The sequence below is a fragment of the Oncorhynchus mykiss genome, chromosome 13 (assembly GCF_013265735.2).
Source record: "Oncorhynchus mykiss isolate Arlee chromosome 13, USDA_OmykA_1.1, whole genome shotgun sequence".
Classification (NCBI taxonomy): Eukaryota; Metazoa; Chordata; class Actinopteri; order Salmoniformes; family Salmonidae; genus Oncorhynchus; species Oncorhynchus mykiss.
Genome location: NC_048577.1, coordinates 45,431,224 through 45,452,528, shown reverse-complemented (window position 1 = coordinate 45,452,528; position 21,305 = coordinate 45,431,224). Strand labels below are relative to the sequence as shown.

General features: G+C 45.4%; 1 protein-coding gene across 1 annotated transcript in view; it reads right to left on the bottom strand.

The window, feature by feature from the left end:
• Positions 1 to 786: 786 nt before the first annotated feature.
• Positions 787 to 21,305, bottom strand: part of usp43b (ubiquitin specific peptidase 43b) — a 93,004-nt gene continuing 72,485 nt past the window's right edge. The window contains exons 9-15 of the mRNA XM_036941255.1: positions 12,632 to 12,735; positions 9,527 to 9,604; positions 9,062 to 9,191; positions 4,160 to 4,526; positions 3,792 to 3,950; positions 2,797 to 2,967; positions 787 to 2,549 (exon numbers count right to left, since the gene is read on the bottom strand). Coding sequence (XP_036797150.1) covers positions 1,414 to 2,549; positions 2,797 to 2,967; positions 3,792 to 3,950; positions 4,160 to 4,526; positions 9,062 to 9,191; positions 9,527 to 9,604; positions 12,632 to 12,735 — 2,145 coding nt within the window. The 3' untranslated portion in view covers positions 787 to 1,413. The remainder of the gene's footprint in view (positions 2,550 to 2,796; positions 2,968 to 3,791; positions 3,951 to 4,159; positions 4,527 to 9,061; positions 9,192 to 9,526; positions 9,605 to 12,631; positions 12,736 to 21,305) is intronic.

Here is a 21,305-nt window from a genome sequence, read left to right as displayed (position 1 = left end):
CCTTAGGCAAGAGATGTTTTGGGTTGAAAATGAATGAAAATCAAGACATCCCTGCCCCTCTGCAGAGTACATCAGACAGCAGCACCTTCACAGTTGGTATCTTTAAGGGAGTTATTGTGAAACACAGGCAGTAACTTTCTCTGGAGCTCAGCAGTGGGGAGATACAGGGAGTGACATTAAAAGCCTTGAAATGGGCTGTCAGTCTGTCCCTGCTGCTCTAGAAGGGGCTGACCTAAACCACTGGTGTGAGGAGGTTCCACAACAGTTCACCATCACATAATAGCACCCATCTAAGTCCACACAAGTCAATGTACTCTTTCTGATGATTTTTTTCTCCATTTAGATTAAAATAGAAAGTCCAAGATACTGTCTGGTATTCTTGTATGCTCCACAATGCATCTTCAACTAGATTATCTAGACCTTTATCAGGGTCCTGATGAATGTTCTGATTGACACAAACTTTGGTTCAAGATCCATTAAATCTATTGTTGAGTATACAAGACCATCACTGTGCTGGAGTACATGGTGTGCCAACTACCCTCTTTTCAACCCAGTATTTCAATCATGTTAGTTACGAACATAAATCGGCATTTCATTCCTCTACCCTTACTTCTCCTCCAATCAAACACTGTTGTTACAGTACGGTAGTCAGTAACAGGTGTGTAACAACCAGGTTATTACAGTACTTGTTTCTTTCAGTTGCCAGTTGCCACTGACAGAAGATGATACATGATGAATATTAGTAATAACATACGTGTATTAGGTCTCAGCAAACAGTTTGCGGTGGAAGCACAGACAGACAATCATTTAATTGAATCCTTTCGTGCAGGATATTCCTCCACGGCTACATCAATAGAAAATCAAGGACAGCATACAACCAAGAAAGATGCTTGACATGTTTGTGGAATAAATATGATCACAATGCAGCAGGGTTACCTCTCCATTGTAACACAGTCTGCATAGATTCATGTACACACAAAGACAATATGTCAATAAACATCAGTGTTAACAGAGGGTACATGATGCCCTTCAGAAACAACAGCTCTGCTGGCTATACTACAGAGACCTGGTGACCGTCTGGATGTGATGTGTGTCAATCAATAGCGTGGTTCCAGTGTTCAACAAACAATCATTCTGAACTGTCACAGAGGCACTTACATTAAACAGAAGACTATGACAGACAGTTAACTGTTACGCACTGCATTACTGTTGGCAAAGCCTCCCCTAAGAACCTGTCTTATAGTAACACCGTGACTATTCCTCTGCTCTAGCAGTGGTGGCCAGACTGCTCAGCTCACACTAACATGCTAACCCTGACAGTAGCATTGGCAGAAACTCTAAATAAAGAGACACACAGGCCAGGTAACTCTACTGCTGTGGCAGCAGCCAATTAGCCTAGCGGTGCGGAGGGAGTCAGAAGCAGGACTCGGGGACGGGTCTCTGCTGCCTGCCAAGGGAGGTGGTGCTGTAGCGTGCCCGCTGCAGGGTGGCATAGCTGGGCTTGTCTGTGGCCAGGCTGCTGCGGGGGGCCGGGGGAGCTACCTGCCCGTTCCTCTGCAGGGAGGCACACCTGCGCAGGGTCAAGTCCGGTTTGCTCTGGATGTTACTGGAGCTGTGGGCACGCTTGATGTCAGCAGCAGAGCTGTGACTTCCTGCCCTCCCGTTGACAAGCTGCCCTTTGCTGTGACGGCAGTCACTTCTAGGGGCGCCGTTGGCCCTGTTTTCCTCCAGCGCTACACCGTTCAGGGTCCCATTGGAGAGGGAGAGTTTAGACAAACTACCGTTTGCCACCTTGCTGGTTCGTCCATGGCCATTGGCCCGGACTTCCTCTCCCTTGCTAGGTGTCCTCTGAGTGTCTTTCTTCAGGAAGCCTGATTTGAAAAAGGACAAGAGGCTGTCGTGGCTCCTTACCTCCTGACCCCTCATCCCCTTCCTCTCCTCAGGCTGTAGACCAGCCTGCAGCACCCCTACCCTGGAGGTCAGCCCTGCTTGGGCCTTGGGTCTCTTCAGTGTGGAGTCCCTACTTGGGGGGGCACTGTGGCTGATGTGGACCCCATCAGTAGAGCCTCTATGGGGGTGAGGGTCCAGGGTCCTGCCCTGGTCCTGCCTGAACCTCTTGGAGGACCTCCGGCCAAGTGAGCTGTCATCCCTGACTTTAGTGATAATACTGAGCCCCAGGCTGGAGCTCCTCTCTACGGCAGGCCTGCTCTGGCCCTCGGGTACTCTTGGGGAGTCGCAGGCCTCAGAGTTGGACCTGTCCATGCAGCTCAGGCTGCTCCCACTGGGGGAGCTGCCCAGGTCCCTGTGCCCGCCCTGGGGTGGGGTGGCCACTAGGGTGATGATGGGGTCCTTGGTGCACCGCGGCCTGCGCCCTGACTCCAGGTACTCCACCAGCTCCCCTCGCCTGGGGGCGGAGGGTTTGGGGCGGTCCTTGGAACCAAAGGACCAGCGCAGGGGCAGTACTTTGCTCAGGGTGTCCTTAGTGGGTGACCTCATGCTCTTGCTCCTGCCCTGAGTGCCTCGGACAAATAGATTATTCTCAAACCCATCTGGACCCAGAAGAAAAACAAACACAGTTAGGATTCTTCCTCATATTCCTCCTCTTTTATAATGGTTCATTGATCGACTTATCTACATAATCATCTGCTTTTTAATGATGTAATGAAATCCCTATACACAGAGATAATTCTCTTTGATTAACAACCAGAACTTCAGACCAATCAGACACAGCGAGCCATAGTGGTTTTATTTATTTAGAGACATACTGGGGAAATGGTGTCCCAATGGGCTACTCACCTGTCTCTGTTTTAAGAGGCTCGTCCTCGAACACAGGGAGCTCTGGGGATTCGGGGGTTGGTGTGGGGCCAGGAGGGCCAGAGGTGGACCCCCCAGAGAACAGGCTGCCCCTCTTACTGTCCCGCGTCAGACGGATCAGCCAGTGGTCTGATGTGGAGGAGCTGGTGGAGCCTGTAGAAGTAGAAGTTATAGAGAGCTAAGTGCCATCTACTGGACTCTCAACACAGCTAATACATACAAACTTGTCTCTTTTTCCTAGAGAGGGACAGTAGGCGAAACATTTCGGAAGAGTTTGCACATATATTATAACAACATTTTGTTAGTTGTTGTTAGTTTGGTATCCGAAGTCTATGCCCCTTTGTCGGTGATTGGTCAACAGTAGGGATTCTTCAATAAACTTTTCATTGTGAAATACTGCACCAAACATCTTAGTTATATGTAAAAAATGCACGACTAAGATCAAAAACATCTAAATGAATGACAGATTTCTTGAGTTATCTTAGATTAATTCGGACTATTTTGAGGAAGTGTATACTGGCTATGGCGTCTCAAGAGGGACAAACAGTACTATTGAAGCTTTTTTCTCGTTTTTCAAGCGAAAGTCTTTTAAGGGAGTACACGTTCACTTTGCCTATCCGAGTTCTGCTAGGAGCAAACCAAACCTAGTATGCAGATGCCTTCACTGTACCTCCATCCTACGATGGACAAGGTCATTACACACTGCCAATCATATACTCTTTTGATTTCAACATTAATGCTTTAAATTCGAAAATGTCTGGATACTGTCAGTGTAGTGCCATTCATTATTGGGCGGCGAAAGCCATCATTTCACCAATAATGGATTTCAGAAGCCTTATTTCCATTACATGGACTTAGTAAAGGTCAGTATTCTTCCAGAACCAATTGGTATATATCATCTATTGAAATGACACAATAGAACTGCAGGACATATTGCAGACCGTGGCTTAATTAAAGGACTTGTCAACAAGGCTTACCTCTGAGAGAGGAGCTGGCTGACCATGGAGGGATGGTGTTGCGTCTCTGGTAGAAGAGGATGTAGGCTCCCCGTGTGCACACCTCCCCCTCTGTGACTGGCTCTGCACTGCTGTCATCATACCCATACCACTGGGCGTCCAATGAGTTCCTGCAGAACGCTGCACAGAGACACAGACACCGGTACTTACATACATACTAAATAAACCACCACCATATCTTTATCTTTATCATCATCATCAAACACATTTTTGGACTGGATCTCACTTCAAGACACCTTGCTGATTAAGACCACTTTCAATGAGATTGATATTTCATAGAACATTTACAGGATGTGAACATGACAGCCAGACAGTCCCTCCATACAAACCTGTGTAATGTCCCCCGTGCATGCCTCCGTGGTGGTTACATACGGCATAGAGGTCATATAGGAAGTCTGGAGGGGCCACGTCGGGTGGGCAGGGCTGTTTCCAGGCCGGGTGCAGGGGGCCGGGGAGCAGAGGACCGTGGGGGGGCAGCCGGGTGCTCTGACTCCTCTTCACCACATGGGGCGCCATGTCTAGGCCGTCTAGGGGGAAGCGCACCAGCGTGGCCAGCTTGTTGCGGCGCTCGCCCACCTGCCGGAAGCGCTTGAGGTGGAGGATGAGGATGTCAGGCAGCGTCCACAGGCTCATTTTCACCATGCCCTGTTGCAGCTGCTTACAGTGGGGACATTTCCATGCATCGTCTGGAGCCAGCTGGCAGAAAGAGAGAGAGAGAGAGAGAGAGAGAGAGACAGGTGGAGAGACAGGGAAACAGAGAGAGGGCGAGAGAGAGAGAGAGGGCGAGAGAGAGAGAGCGAGAGCGAGAGAGGGAGAGAGAGACAGAGAAACAGGGAGAGAGAGACAGGGAAACAGAGAGAGGGCGAGAGGGAGAGAGAAAGAGAGAGAGAAACAGGGAGAGAGAGAAACAGAGAGAGAGAGCGAGAAACAGGGAGAGAGAGAAACAGAGAAAGAGAGAGACAGAGAAACAGAGAGAGGGCAAGAAAGACAGAGTATTCATCCATGTAAAAATAAAAAAAAATAAAAAAAATAAAAATCTTGTCCCTCAATCAACCCACTGAAATAATTTCATAACACTCTCTCAAGGTGCTACATTTTTGTATTGTAATTTCAGAAAATGTCCATAATATATCTGTCGCTAATTGTGGAATGATAATATTTCACAGTATTACTTACCCACCAGTGTTGTGATTGGCTGTGTGCTTTTCCTATTGATTTCTCCCGCCGGAGCGGCAGCTGTTCTGACTTTATGGCTGTGTTATTTAGTGAAAATCGCTCATTCCTGGTTGCAAAAATTTGACATTGTTCGCTCAATTTCAGTTTATGTGAGAAAGCAAGCACTGAATAGTGTAGGGAATCATTGTACCATCTAAATCGCTATGAAATATATTTTCAATAAGCAAAAATATTGTTTTTCCAGCAGTTTGAAGCTGGTGGACAATGTTTTAGACATGAAACGTGGTCTGATACAGGTCGCGGTGGTCTTCAGTGATAGCTCTGTGCATGAGACCGTGTCTGTTTCATCAGAACAGTATGTGAAGCCGAATTTTTCAGTCACTTTCACAACCTGTTGCTGGGGCGACCGCCTCCGGCACTCTAATCCCTCTGATTAGTGTGCATGAAGAAGAGTGGAGGAAGGAGATGGAGGCAGCTGTATCCAATAATCTTCATGTTCAGTTGAGGATACTAATCTGGTCACAAATGGAGCTAAAGAAAGCCTAGTCATTTGCCTCATGAATGGCAATGGGAAATGATTCACTCCTATCAGAAACAGACATAGGACTCAAACAATGCTCAGGAAGAAACTAAGAGAAGGCTCTTGAGGAGGACATGTTCTGGACATCTATCACACATGTCAACTTTATAAGCGTATTACATAAACCAAATTACAGGCTTTGAAATTCACGTACACCTCTATTACCTAACTAACATGGTCCAAGCACACCAAGACAGTCGTGAAGAGGGCACGACAAAACCTATTCCCCCTCAGGAAATTGAAAAGATTTGGCATGGGTTCTCAGATCCTCAAAAGGTTCTACAGCTGCACCATCGAGAGCATCCTGACGGGTTGCATCACTGCATTGTATATCAACTGCTCGGCCTCCGACCGCAAGGCACTACAGAGGGTAGTGCGTACAGCCCAGTACATCACCGGGGCCAAGCTTCCTGCCATCCAGGACCGCTATACCAGGCGGTGACAGAGGAAGGTAAAAAGCCACACTAGTCATAGACTGTTCTCTCTGCTACCGCACGGCAAGCGGTACCGGAGCTCCAAGTCTAGGTCCAAGAGGCTTCTAAACATTTTTTAGCCCCAGGCCATAAGACTCCTGAACATCTAATCAAATGGCTACCCAGACTATTTGCATTACCCCCCCTATGCTATCCTCTGTTATTATCTATGCATAGTCACTTCAATAACTCTACCTACATGTACATATTACCTCAACTAACCGGTGCCCCCTGCACATCGACTCTGTATCTGTCACGCCCTGATCTATTTCACTGTCCTTGTGCTTGTCTCCACCCCCTCCAGGTGTTGCCCACCTTACACTTATCCTCTGGGTATTTATACCTGTGTTTTCTGTCTGTCTGTGCCAGTTGGTCTTGTTTGTCAAGCTTACCAGCGTTTGTTCCTGTCAGCTCCTGTCTTTTCCCAGCCACTCTTTTTCTCGTCCTCCTGGTTTTTGACCCTTCCCTTCCCTGTCCTGACCCTGTACCCGCCCGCCTGACCACTCTGCCTGTCCCTGACCCTGAGCCTGCCTGCCGTCCAGTACCTTTGCTCCTACTCTGGATTATCGACCCCTGCCTGCCTTGACCTGTCATTTGCCTGCCCCTTCACACAGTCTGCACTTGGGTCTTACCTTGATACCTGATAGTACCGGTACCCCCTGTATATAGCCTTGCTATTGATATTTTACTGCTGCTCTTTAATTATTTCTTACTATTATTTCTTACTTTTTAAAGGTATTTTTCTTAAAACTGCATGGTTGGTTAAGGGCTTGTAAGTAAGCATTTCACTGTAAGGTCTACTGTTGAATTCGGCGCATGTGACAAACAACATTTGATCTGATTTGGATATTCAGAACGTTCCCTGAAACAACCTCTTCATATAAAGAGGTGTGGAGGGGCAGAGCGATGGGGGCATGACTGTAAACAATATATTGTGGTACAGTATAACTGGGAGCAGGAAGATCAATCAAGCATTCGAAGGGAAAGACGTATTCTGATTCATAAGTCGTTTAGACACCTGTCACGTTCTGACCTCTATTTCTGTTGTTTTGTATTTATTTAGTATGGTCAGGGCGTGAGTTGGGTGGGCAGTCTATGTTTGTTTTTCTATGTTTTGGGGCATTTCTATGTTTTCGGCCTAGTATGGTTCTCAATCAGAGGCAGGTGTCATTAGTTGTCTCTGATTGAGAATCATACTTAGGTAGCCTGGGTTTCACTGTGTGTTTGTGGGTGATTGTTCCTGTCACTGTGTTTGTTGTCACAGGATAGGACTGTTTTGCGTTTTCACATTTCTTGTTTTTGTTAGTTTGTTCATGTGTAGTGATTTATTAAAACATGAATAACCACCACGCTGCGCCCTCGGTCCCGAGCAGCTGTCCCTCGGTCCCGAGCAGCTGCCGCCCCTCTGTCCCGAGCAGCTGCCGCCCCTCTGTCCCGAGCAGCTGCCGCCCCTCTGTCCCGAGCTGCTATCGCCCCTCTGTCCCGAGCTGCTATCGCCCCTCTGTCCCGAGCTGCTATCGCCCCTCTGTCCCGAGCTGCTATCGCCCCTCTGTCCCGAGCAGCTGCCCCTCTGTCCCGAGCAGTTGTCCCTCTGTCCCGAGCAGCTGCTTCACCTCTGTCCCGAGCTGCCCCTCTGTCCCGAGCAGCCCCTCTGTCCAGTGGGGTCATTGAGAGGGGTGGCCATGGTGAGTAAGCCAGGGAGGCGGACAATAAGGCGGACTAAGACAATGGTGAAGTGGGGTCCGCGTCCTGCGCCAGAGCCGCCACCGCGGACAGACGCCCACCCAGACCCTCCCCTATAGGTCAAGGTTTTGCGGCCGGAGTCCGCACCTTTGGGGGGGGGGTACTGTCACGTTCTGACCTCTATTTCTGTTGTTTTGTATTTATTTAGTATGGTCAGGGCGTGAGTTGGGTGGGCAGTCTATGTTTGTTTTTCTATGTTTTGGGGCATTTCTATGTTTTCGGCCTAGTATGGTTCTCAATCAGAGGCAGGTGTCATTAGTTGTCTCTGATTGAGAATCATACTTAGGTAGCCTGGGTTTCACTGTGTGTTTGTGGGTGATTGTTCCTGTCACTGTGTTTGTTGTCACAGGATAGGACTGTTTTGCGTTTTCACATTTCTTGTTTTTGTTAGTTTGTTCATGTGTAGTGATTTATTAAAACATGAATAACCACCACGCTGCGCTTTGGTCCGCTTCTCTTCCTCCTACAGACGAACGCCCTTACAACACCGATCTGGGTGTAGGTACAGTTAAGCGAGAGCATACAGTTCCCAGCAGAAACACAGTCCATTCACAGCTCTAATAGAATCCCAACACTCCACGGACGGGAAAATAAGAGCCCAATTGGAAAGATTAATTCCACCTCAGGTCATCTTGATTGATTCGACTGAAGGCAGATTTTGTTCTTGGCATCATGCCACAGCATTCACATCCTTTGATGTTACTGTTGACGTTGCATCTTATAACACTGGGCGGTCTGTAAGAAGCATTATGGATTCCATAATGATGTCCTTAAAGGGATTGTTCACCCAAATAACAAATGAGCATCTTATTTTTAAGGTAGCATACGATTAATGAATTAGCAATTTGGATGAATTTCCCTTAAAGGACTGTTTGAAACTAGAGGCAGTCTCCCCTATAAACAAAAATACAGTGTATAATGAAAATCACAGGTAGGAAGGATTTCCTTGCTCCTCGTCAGTCATTCAGTCAGTGGGTTCGGTACATAAAGTTCTATGACACATGTCAAACTCATTCCACTGAGGGCCGAGTGTCTGCGGGTTTACGCTGCTCCCTTGGACTTGATTGATGAATTAAGGTCACTAATTAGTAAGGGACTCAACTCACCTGGTTGTCTAGGGCTTAATTTAAACAAAAAAACAAAAACCAGCTGACACGAGGCCCTCCGTGGAATGAGTTTGACACCCTTGTAGACTATAGTGAGACAACAGATTGGACTCAGCAGTGGTTGTTGCCTGACCGTAGGAGGAGATAATGTACCTGTTCCTCTTTAGTGTAGAGCTGAAAGCACTCGTCCAGGGTACAATTGTGCTGCTGGACGTGCTGCTGATGCTGGCCTCTCACACTCTCAGCATCCTTCACCACCTCCTCCTGGATGTTCCCAAACAGGCTGCAGGAGACCGACCACACACACACACACACAGACAGACAGACAGACAGACAGACAGACAGACAGACAGACAGACAGACAGACAGGCAGGCAGGCAGGCAGGCAGGCAGGCAGGCAGGCAGGCAGACAGGCAGGCAGGCAGGCAGGCAGGCAGGCAGGCAGACAGACAGACAGACAGACAGACAGTTGGGAACATGTACACAGAGAGAGAAAGAGGCTGCCAGGCATTAATAAAATAAGGCATGTGCAGCACCATACATACTGTTTTATGATTACAGTTGGTCTACAATAATTCAGGGCTAGAAGGTTATAGACTGTCACTGAGAATGACTGACCAGTCTTTGATTCTGTGTTCCCACTCGATGATGAGCTTCACATGGGGCGGTCCTCCTGAGCCACAGAGATTAAGAGCTCTGGGAACAAAAGGGTCAAAGGTCATCAGATTAGCAAGGTAAAACTTCAGCCTAATCCCCTAATGTCCATCTATTATTCAGGTGGTATGTACATTTTGTTAAGGTGCTTTTCCATTGAGTCTGACCCTCCTCACCAGTGGGCCACCAGTGTTTTATGTTAATGTAGGCCAGTGTTTCCCAAACTAGGGGTTGCAACCCCATGTGGGGTCTCCAGATTTGAAGATGGGGTCACAAGAGAAACTCTGGAGAAAAAATCCTGCTTGGTTCATAGAACTGTGGTTATGTCAGTAACCTCCGGTAGCCGCTAGATGTGGTTGTAATAAACAGACAGGTTTCTGTTTTCTTCCTACAAATGTGGCTCTATCCTTTGAACGGTTTAAGTTATATAAAATATTATGACCCCTTCACATGTGTGTCACATGTGTGTCTGTTTCCCTCTACAATGCCCACGAGCCTTATTAGAACAGAGTGGACAAGATCAGGCACTAAATCAGGGAAAAAGAACATCATCAATGATTGTTATTTTCTGTACAGAAGATCATAGAAAATGATTACTGTCAAAAGTATTATCAGACTGATTTGTAATAGATTGTCATAGCCCAATTAAATAAGTAAACATTGGCCGTTGATTTCATCACTTTTCTTTTTGCATGGTGGGGTCACAACATTCTTTAATATCAAAATAGGGTGGCGGGGCAAACCAGTTTGGGGACCTCTGATGTAAACTCTAGCGCTGTTATTTTTCCATTAGGAGTATGGCACTAAAGACTTATTTGCGAGCAGAATCATCAAGCTCTGCATCATTCAAGAATAATGTTGTTTTGCGAGAAGGTGTTAAAGTTCAGAATTAGCCATCATGTAAATGCCAGCTGAAAAGTACCCAGGGCTTTGCCATGGCTCCAAGTCAGAGCAGAGCCATGGCCTCGTGAGACATAGGTGCCAGCCCACGTAGATGGAAACAGAAAAGTCTGAGCCTTCTGGGTAAAACACTGGAGTAAATCCCCATTGGAAATGCGGCATCGAGACCTTTTCAGAGAGGGCCTGTGTGCAGCAGCATGTGTTTATAGACTCTGTACACCCACTAGGTGTCAGCAGGACCTTACAATTAAACATCCACCACACTGGGATTCAAAAAAAGGAGCAGATCATGGATTTGTAGATAGTGCTTTCAGAAGTGCGTTTTCAGAGGCTGAATAAACAGAATATCCACAAACTATTCACACAACAACATATGTTTAAAGCACAATCGATGGTAAGAAAGTAGTTGAAGAAAAAAGGAATGCCCGCAACTCTGGTATGCTCCCATGGTGATTTAATCAGACGCACAATAAAGATGACGTTTTGATCCGAGTTGGATCTTCTGCAGGTCAAGAAAGTAGTTAAACATTAGCTTTTCATTCAGAGTCTGTGTTAACGTTACTGTAGGCCCCTTGAAACCTGGACAGCATTGGATATCATCATGTTGGGGTCCTTTCCCTTTCCTTTCCTAAAGCATATTATGAATCAGATTGATTTAATGTAAAAGTAAAGTTTTATGTGCTTTACCAAACCCTAACAGCTAAAACAATGCATGAGGCTCTTCTTGGTGTGATAGAGCCCCACCAGAAACCCAGCTCCACTAATCAGGTCAGTTATAAATAGGAAATAAATGGTAGGTGGGATTTAAAAAAAATTGTGACAGATTAATTGGGGATTTTCCTTAATGCTAGTTATTCATGAGCAGTAGAAGAGGTGGAATGGGGACAATACAGAGAAACAATTTATTTTTCAGTCTCTACTACAATGGAGTGTGTTTTCTTGACTGAAAACGTCTGTGACAGTTGTGCTTTTATAATGGCCTCGAGAGATCCATCCAGTCTCAAAAGGACTCAATTATACAGTATTTGAATTCAGAAATATCTCTCAGAGCAGCTGGCAAGATTGTCTACAGTTTTCTTGGCAGAGAGTAGAATAGTAAGTTCACTATCACAATGTCTATGACTGTATAAATCTTTTGCTCTGGGGGTCCTTCAGGTAAACTACATTATATTCTCGGCTGAGAGTCAATCAAAGCCAGCTGAACTCTTCAAGCGAACACTTCAAACAGAATTTCATTACACAGTGATCTTCATGGCTACGGGGTGCCTCTCAGTATGAGCCCTGGAGATTTCAGATCTGTAGAGACAGTACATGTATCTCTCCACAGGCTATAGATGCTTTCATTTACTACCATCACAGCTACAATTATGACTCTACACAGCCCTGCTCGTGATGAAGGCTGGCTATGGACACCCACAAAATAGCAACAGGATAAATGCTTCTATACTGGTCAAAGGAGCGAAGTGGGATAGCAGACAAACTATATGCTGGAAGAAGAATGTTCCTTCCTATCACTTTATTTTCCAAAGTAAGGGAAAGCTATTATTGAAATGCTAAATGTTTTTACTGATGGTGTTGTTGAAGGTTAAAAAAAAAAGAATCACATAAACCTTTTAGGGGCACCGGTGCAGCAATATTACTGAAATATCAATACACGAATGGGTCTTGTAGCACCATCATCAAATAGAAGTGTTCTGAATACTGTGCACACATGCACTTCAAAAGCACAACGCCCCCCAGCAACCATTCAAATGGACCAATGGACATTTCTAAGCAACTTGAGGAATTCTGCCTTAATAAAGCAGCCTTTAAAATAGCAATTAGCTTCCACAGAATGTAAACCATTAGACACCCTCTCCTGAAAAGGAACCTTACAAAATGGCTGCATATCTCACTGCTGTAAGAAAAGGGCATTACATAATCCACAACACAGTATGGACTGCCTCTCAGTAAAGAACTACCCATACTAAATGTAGAGGGAAGAAACTGTGGTTTTGACACGTTACTCTTGAAATGCTTGGAAGACTTGCTTGAACACCTCTACTGCTTCACTTTAGCTTGATGAAGCGCCTGTTCGCGGCCTTACCTTCTCATCTCACTACCTAACTGTCTGACACGCAGACGCTTAGCTAGCTACAGTATGTGGCCTGCAGAGGCTGTCTGTCTCACCTGTTCACTGCTGGGTGGTAGAGCGGCCGTCCATCCTGGGGGGAGAGGTAGCTGTAGGACGCTGATCCTGCCACCACACGGATCTTAAACAGCACTCTGGCATTCTGCAAGACGACCACAGGTGAAAAATAATGATTATTGAATGAATCAATATTGGCATTGCCACTGGAGTTAGGAGCAGGGACTAGAGTAATGTACAACTATGAGTGTACAGTATAATCAGGGATCCCACTGGTCTTGGTGGACTTGTATATGGTGATGGATAGCACAGTTCTTTGAATCCTAATTTGATGAATGCAATACCCTCTAAAATCCTGTCTGCACAGGACAGATCAAGGTTTGTAGTCAGTAAAAATGGCCCTTTCATCTGATGTGGAGGTTGAATAATGATTTGTAAAGGCAACATCCCCCAGCAATAATATTCCTCGAATTGGCACTGTTTGTTGCTTCTTAACAGCTTCTACCCCCAAGCCATAAGACTCCTGAACAGCTAATCAAATGGCTACACAGACTACTTGCTTTGTCCCTCCCCCTCTTTTACGCTGCTGCTACTCTCTGTTTATTATCTATGCATAGTCACTTTAACTCTACCTACATGTTCCTATTACCTCAATTACCTCGACTAACCTGTGTCCCCACACATTAACTCTGTACCGGTACCCCCTGTATATAGCCTCCACATTGACTCTGTACCGGTACCCCCTGTATATAGCCTCCACATTGACTCTGTACCGGTACCCCCTGTATATAGCCTCCACATTGACTCTGTACCGGTACAACCCTGTATATAGCCTCCACATTGACTCTGTACTGGTACCTCCTGTATATAGCCTCCACATTGACTGTACCGGTACCCCCTGTATATAGCCTCCACATTGACATAGCCTCCACATTGACTCTGTACTGGTACCCCCTGTATATAGTCTCCACATTGACTCAGTATCGGTAATCCCTGTATATAGCCTCCACATGGACTCTGTACTGGTACCCCCTGTATATAGCCTCCACATTGACTCTGTACTGGTACCCATTGTATATAGCCTCCACATTGACTCTGTACTGGTACCCCCTGTATATAGTCTCCACATTGACTCTGTACTGGTACCCCCTGTATATAGCCTCCACATTTACTCTGTACCGGTACCCCCTGTATATAGCCTCCACATTTACTCTGTACCGGTACCCCCTGTATATAGCCTCCACATTGACTCTGTACCGGTACCACCCTGTATAGAGCCTCCACATTGACTCTGTACTGGTACCCATTGTATATAGCCTCCACATTGACTCTGTACTGGTACCCCCTGTATATAGTCTCCACATTGACTCTGTACTGGTACCCCCTGTATATAGCCTCCACATTGACTCTGTACTGGTACCCCCTGTATATAGCCTCCACATTGACTCTGTACCGGTACCCCTGTATATAGCCTCCACATTGACTCTGTACTGGTACCCCCTGTATATAGCCTCCACATTGACTCTGTACTGGTACCCCCTGTATATAGTCTCCACATTGACTCTGTACTGGTACCCCCTGTATATAGCCTCCACATTTACTCTGTACCGGTACCCCCTGTATATAGCCTCCACATTTACTCTGTACCGGTACCCCCTGTATATAGCCTCCACATTGACTCTGTACCGGTACCACCCTGTATAGAGCCTCCACATTGACTCTGTACTGGTACCCCCTGTATATAGCCTCCACATTGACTCTGTACCGGTACCACCCTGTATATAGCCTCCACATTGACTCTGTACTGGTACCCCCTGTATATAGCCTCCACATTGACTCTGTACTGGTACCCCCTGTATATAGCCTCCACATTGACTCTGTACTGGTACCCCCTGTATATAGTCTCCACATTGACTCTGTACTGGTACCCCCTGTATATAGCCTCCACATTGACTCTGTACCGGTACCCCTGTATATAGCCTCCACATTGACTCTGTACTGGTACCCCCTGTATATAGCCTCCACATTGACTCTGTACCGGTACCCCTGTATATAGCCTCCACATTGACTCTGTACTGGTACCCCCTGTATATAGCCTCCACATTGACTCTGTACCGGTACCCCCTGTATATAGCCTCCACATTGACTCTGTACCGGTACCCCTGTATATAGCCTCCACATTGACTCTGTACTGGTACCCCCTGTATATAGCCTCCACATTGACTCTGTACCGGTACCCCCTGTATATAGTCTCCACATTGACTCTGTACTGGTACCCCCTGTATATAGCCTCCACATTGACTCTGTACCGGTACCCCTGTATATAGCCTCCACATTGACTCTGTACTGGTACCCCCTGTATATAGCCTCCACATTGACTCTGTACCGGTACCCCCTGTATATAGCCTCCACATTGACTCTGTACCGGTACAACCCTGTATAGAGCCTCCACATTGACTCTGTACCGGTACCCCCTGTATATAGCCTCCACATTGACTCTGTACTGGTACCTCCTGTATATAGCCTCCACATTGACTCTGTACCGGTACCACCCTGTATATAGTCTCCACATTAACTCTGTACCGGTACCCCCTGTATATAGCCTCCACATTGACATAGCCTCCACATTGACTCTGTACCGGTACCCCCTGTATATAGCCTCCACATTGACTCTGTACCGGTACCCCCTGTATATAGCCTCCACATTGACATAGCCTCCACATTAACTCTGTACCGGTACCCCCTGTATATAGCCTCCACATTGACATAGCCTCCACATTGACTCTGTACCGGTACCCCCTGTATATAGCCTCCACATTGACTCTGTACTGGTACCCCCTGTATATAGCCTCCACATTGACTCTGTACTGGTACCCCCTGTATATAGTCTCCACATTGACTCTGTACTGGTACCCCCTGTATATAGCCTCCACATTGACTCTGTACCGGTACCCCTGTATATAGCCTCCACATTGACTCTGTACTGGTACCCCCTGTATATAGCCTCCACATTGACTCTGTACTGGTACCCCCTGTATATAGTCTCCACATTGACTCTGTACTGGTACCCCCTGTATATAGCCTCCACATTGACTCTGTACCGGTACCCCCTGTATATAGCCTCCACATTGACTCTGTACCGGTACCCCCTGTATATAGCCTCCACATTGACTCTGTACTGGTACCCCCTGTATATAGCCTCCACATTGACTCTGTACTGGTACCCCCTGTATATAGCCTCCACATTGACTCTGTACTGGTACCCCCTGTATATAGCCTCCACATTGACTCTGTACTGGTACCCCCTGTATATAGCCTCCACATTGACTCTGTACCGGTACCCCTGTATATAGCCTCCACATTGACTCTGTACTGGTACCCCCTGTATATAGCCTCCACATTGACTCTGTACTGGTACCCCCTGTATATAGTCTCCACATTGACTCTGTACTGGTACCCCCTGTATATAGCCTCCACATTTACTCTGTACCAGTACCCCCTGTATATAGCCTCCACATTTACTCTGTACCGGTACCCCCTGTATATAGCCTCCACATTGACTCTGTACCGGTACCACCCTGTATAGAGCCTCCACATTGACTCTGTACTGGTACCCCCTGTATATAGCCTCCACATTGACTCTGTACTGGTACCCCCTGTATATAGCCTCCACATTGACTCTGTACTGGTACCCCCTGTATATAGCCTCCACATTGACTCTGTACTGGTACCCCCTGTATATAGCCTCCACATTTACTCTTTACTGGTACCCCCTGTATATAGCCTCCCTACTGTTATTTTACTGCTGCTCTATTTTTCACTTATCAATTTTTTACTTAACACTTATTTTTCTTAAAACTGCATTGTTGGTTACGGTCTTGTAAATAAGCATTACAACAGTTGTATTCGGAACATGTGACAAATAACATTTGATTTGATTGGCTTGAGAAAACACAAAAAGAGATTACGAAAAAGTTGTATGGCTTTTAGACAGACAAATAGAGAAAATAACCAACTGCTAATGGGTCCGTTTGAAATACTGCCACCAGAGAGAAGATGAGCAACCACGCATTCAAATCAATACATTGAAGAGTTCATAGTTCCAAACCACATTTTTCCTGGCCAAAGCCTCTGAATCTTTTTGATAGGCTTGGGGCCCTGCACCAAACTTGGAGGATGCCAGGAAAGGGTGGGTCTTTCCAAATGAATCATCATTAAGATTTGTGTTAGTTTTCGCCTCATCTCTGCGAAATATACAGGAGAAACTGTTCTAGTTTGGAAGGTACTACCAGGAACACAATCAATAAAAAAATATATATTTTGCCTGGTTCCAAAGTTTCACAGGTTAATTTCGATGTGAAACACCCAATAATCCCAAAGATAATCACCCTCCTTATGCTTGTTTCGATTGCATTTGAAAAATCGAGAAGAAATGTGTTTTTTTACTCAGAGACCTGCTGGGATTGGATGTTCTGGAGTGCTTTGCAGAAAATGAAATTGATTTCCTCTCCTTCAAATGAATTCCTGTGAGTTGCTGGCCAGATTCCAGGATAAACAACAACACTGATTCTTGTGAAGAGGAGAGAACCAAAAATAGGTGGTGAAGGCATTATGTAAGTAGGAGAACACTGAACCGACTCGTCCTGAAAGGATTGAAACACTACAGTCCTGAAAATACTGTAAATATTGCAAAGATGTTCAAGGTATTTCCTATTTCTACGACGGCTGCTGCTACGAGTGTGAAAATGTTGACTTTCCATGTCAGAAACAAACAAAAATAAATGAATCAGTTAATAACATAATAGCATGGCTTTGAAATTCATTAGGCGTAAATCATATAAGATCGACAAAACCTTTCCATTATTATAGCAGGATAATAATGGGATGGTTGCTGTTTCTCCTGTCATCCTGATGGGGGCAGCTCCCGTCTGTCTAACAGCCCTCTCAGGGTTTGTTTAACACTTAAAAAGAAAAATTCCCTCCAAAACTATATTTTAGTATTATTTTCATTAGTCCATTGTCAATACAGTCCCAGCATCTTTTGCATGTCAGTAGTCAAGTTTTAAAGAAGCAAAGTGTCACTTGGCACATCACCATGATGATGTGGAACATGGTTATTCTGACTTTCAGGGATGGTCAGAAGGGGTGGTCTGTCCCACATTTTCAGATATTGCACTGTTGCTGGTGGTCTGCAGGGCCGTGTTCCCACCCATACAGGACATGTACTTGAAAAGGTGCCTGAGGAAGTCCAGCAGCATCGTCAAGGATCCCACACACCCCAGACATGAGCTGTTCACTCCCTTACCGTCCGTCAGACGGTATCAAAGCATAAGGTCTGACACCAAGAGGCTCAGAGAGGGTTTCTATTTTTTACCCCCCTTTTCTCCCCAATTTCAATCTTGTCTCATCGCTGCAACTCCCCAACGGGCTCGGGAGGCGAAGGTCGAGTCATGCGTCCTCCGAAACATGACCCGCCAAACCGTGCTTCTTAACACCTGCCCGCTTAAACGCACGCACGCACACACGCACGCTCACACACACAGACACACACACACACACGCACGCTCACACACACACATACACACACACACACACACACACACACACACACACACACACACACACACACCAATTGCTGCAATCAGACTCTCATTTACTATCGCTAATACTGCACAATTTCAACACTTCCCCCCTTTCTCTGATACATGTTTAAATATTGGACTATAAATTGTGCTTTCCTATATTATACTTATTCTAAAATGTTTATTCTATTTTCCTGAGCCAACTACATTTTGTTCTTATTGTTATCTTTAATTATTTCTTATTGTTGTTGCATTGTCCAGAAGGAACCTGCAAGTAAGCATTTTGTTGTTACCATGTGTATCCTGTACATATGACTAATAAAACTTGAGGGAGCGGGAAAATGGATGTCCTTAAATGGATGTCCTTAAATGGATGTCCTTAAATGGATGTCCTTAAATGGATGTCCTTAAATGGGTGTCCTTAAATGGATTGCCAAAAGGGGGAGCCACTACTCCTCTACTCCTCTTGATGCATTTGGATTGACATTATTTTATGAACAAAATTGAAACGCTGAAAAAAGACAAATCCTTGCAAAGGTATACAGAATGACAATACTAATGAGGAATTATATGTCGAAAGCTGCTATGGGACTGTACATTAGGATGCCGTGTGGGCATACAGCTCAACACCGACCTGTCATGGGGTAACCTAGAATAAAGATACTAGATCTAAAATCTGGGACGTCGGGGGAATAACCAGACCTCATAAAGGAATCTGTGAGGCCTGCAGTTTGTCTAAATACCTTAGAGAGTCTTGAAGAGGGTTTTTGAAGAGGGTTTTTGAAGAGGGTTTTTGAAGAGGGTTTTTAAATATTTGTGTTCAACCTGAGATAGCGAACACAGAACACATGAAGTGCTCTTATGACTGCTCCAACTGAAATGCCAGAATGGTTTAAAATGGAAGAAGAATGGATTTCCCACTGGGTCACACTGTCCTCTCTAAATGCATGTGTAAAGCAGCTACATATTTGAGGTCCTAGTGTTTATTGCATTACCCTCTGGCAGCTTTCCATGCCGTCTCAGATGTTTTTATTGAACGCCTTCACTTAGAATACCTCAACCTTCCCAAAGTCTTCAAAGTGAATTACCTGTCAAAAAGCTTGAAACGAAAGATGACAAAAGTGGACCTGAAATTTGTTTTCCTCTCATCTAGTACTTAGCCACTTTGTTTAAGCCCTGTATTCTGCTTAGCATGATAGACTTGTGTCTACATGCAAAGACCACCCATGCCACACACAGATACAGTATATACCCGTGTGTGTGTGTGTGCATCCCACCCACTGCGGGCTGCAGTCTAAGAATGTGTGAAAAGCACTGGTGTGTGTGTGAAGCAGAAAGAGGCTCAGCTCAGGTGTGTGTGTATGTGCGTGTGTGACAGGTGTGTGAGAAGGTATGAGTAAGTGAGAGGGAAAATGAACAAATAAGAAACAACGTTTGGTCTGGCTCTGAGTAATGTCACACCCTGTCAGAATGACTGCTGTGTAGATAGGAAGAAAAACACAGCTAAACACCACGCAACACTACACCTCTGAGCTTCTACCTGTCTCAGCCAGAACGCTGCATGAGGCAAGAGGAGACCAAACAATACTGAATTAGACACAATAGTTGTTATAGTAGCACACGCACTCCAAGAGAAAATCATTGCTTTCAGTTTCTTTCAGTTTTAAATCTACCTGGGTTAATTACTGCTTGTGTTAAGAGAACATTATGATTTGGTAGATAGCAACACTATTTACACGTGAGAATAATGTTCTGATGCTTTCCCATTACAATCTAAGCACTGACGGATTTCTGCTTAATCCCTCACGTATTACCATAACATCATCTGTCTGATCATCTGTCTGTAACATGGTCTGTCTCTGTGTGACAAATATCCATTCTCCATTCCACATTCTCCATCTCCCGTATTGCATCTTCAATTAAATCTCATCAGTTCCCCATCCTCACAGAGTGTGTCACTGTGAGGACATCATGTAGTGTCATGAATTACAGCTGTGAGTCTGAGCCACAGCCTGCTCAAGGAGGGGTGCTGTTATTCTCTAATTATACACAGTCACCAGCACCATGTCATCTGAATGGTTAGCGTAGCATACGTAGCATGTCACCCTGTCTGCTCGAGTGAGCAGCTCCATGCTGACTGAGATGTCAGGCAACGGAGAGGCAACATCAGGATCCAATGAGGCAGACTGACTGGCTTACTGCCACTATGCTGCTATTGGACTCCATTGCTGTGGTCTAAAATTAGATAAGGGTAGAAAATCCACTTTTGGAAGTAAGTGATTGCTGCCATAAACCACAGGTTGACTCGTATCTGTCCTTTCAAGCTCTAGAGAATTGGCAAACCATACATTTGGATGTCTCTCTCTTGGCTGAGGTAGGCTCCTTACACTGATTTTGTAAGCTAGACTTTAATTAAATAGCCAACTGGAGGTTTAAAAAAGGACAGGATAAATCCAATACAGAGAATTACTGAGAGTTTAACACTCTTTTATTCTTCCTTCATGGCATCTCTGTCTCTCCTTCTCCCTTCACGGAATGCTAACCTGTCATTTTTTTCTCTCCCTAAAACATCAGGACCCTTTAGCAAACAGACAGATGGCCATGCAGCCGCCTGACAGTCAGACACTAACTGGAAATCTGTTTTTACGACATGATTAACATCATGCTATGCTGCGCTGAGCCGCAATCAGAGGTCACACAGCTGGGCACATTTAAGCAGACTGTTTTTTTCCCATTTGTATCATTACATGTTTGTCCGATGTTCTGCAGTTGTCCCAACAAAGGTGGAGACAGTGCAAACAAGCCACTTGGTTTGGATCTTCCAGCAAGACAATAACCCCAAGCACACATCGACATCTACAAAGTAATTAATTGGCCACAAAATCAATATTTTGTAATGGCCATCTCAGTCTCCAGACTTGAAACGCATTGAAAACCTGTGGTTTGAATTCAAGAGGGCAGTCCATAAGCACAGACAAAGGTTATTAAGGATCCAAATTGATTCTGTATGGAGGAATGGTCTAAGATCCCTCACAATGTGTTCTCCAACTCATAGAAGGCTCAGTGCCAATAATTTAGACGCCTAACTTTTTGAGAAAAAACATATTACTTGTTCGACAAAATCATTTTTTTC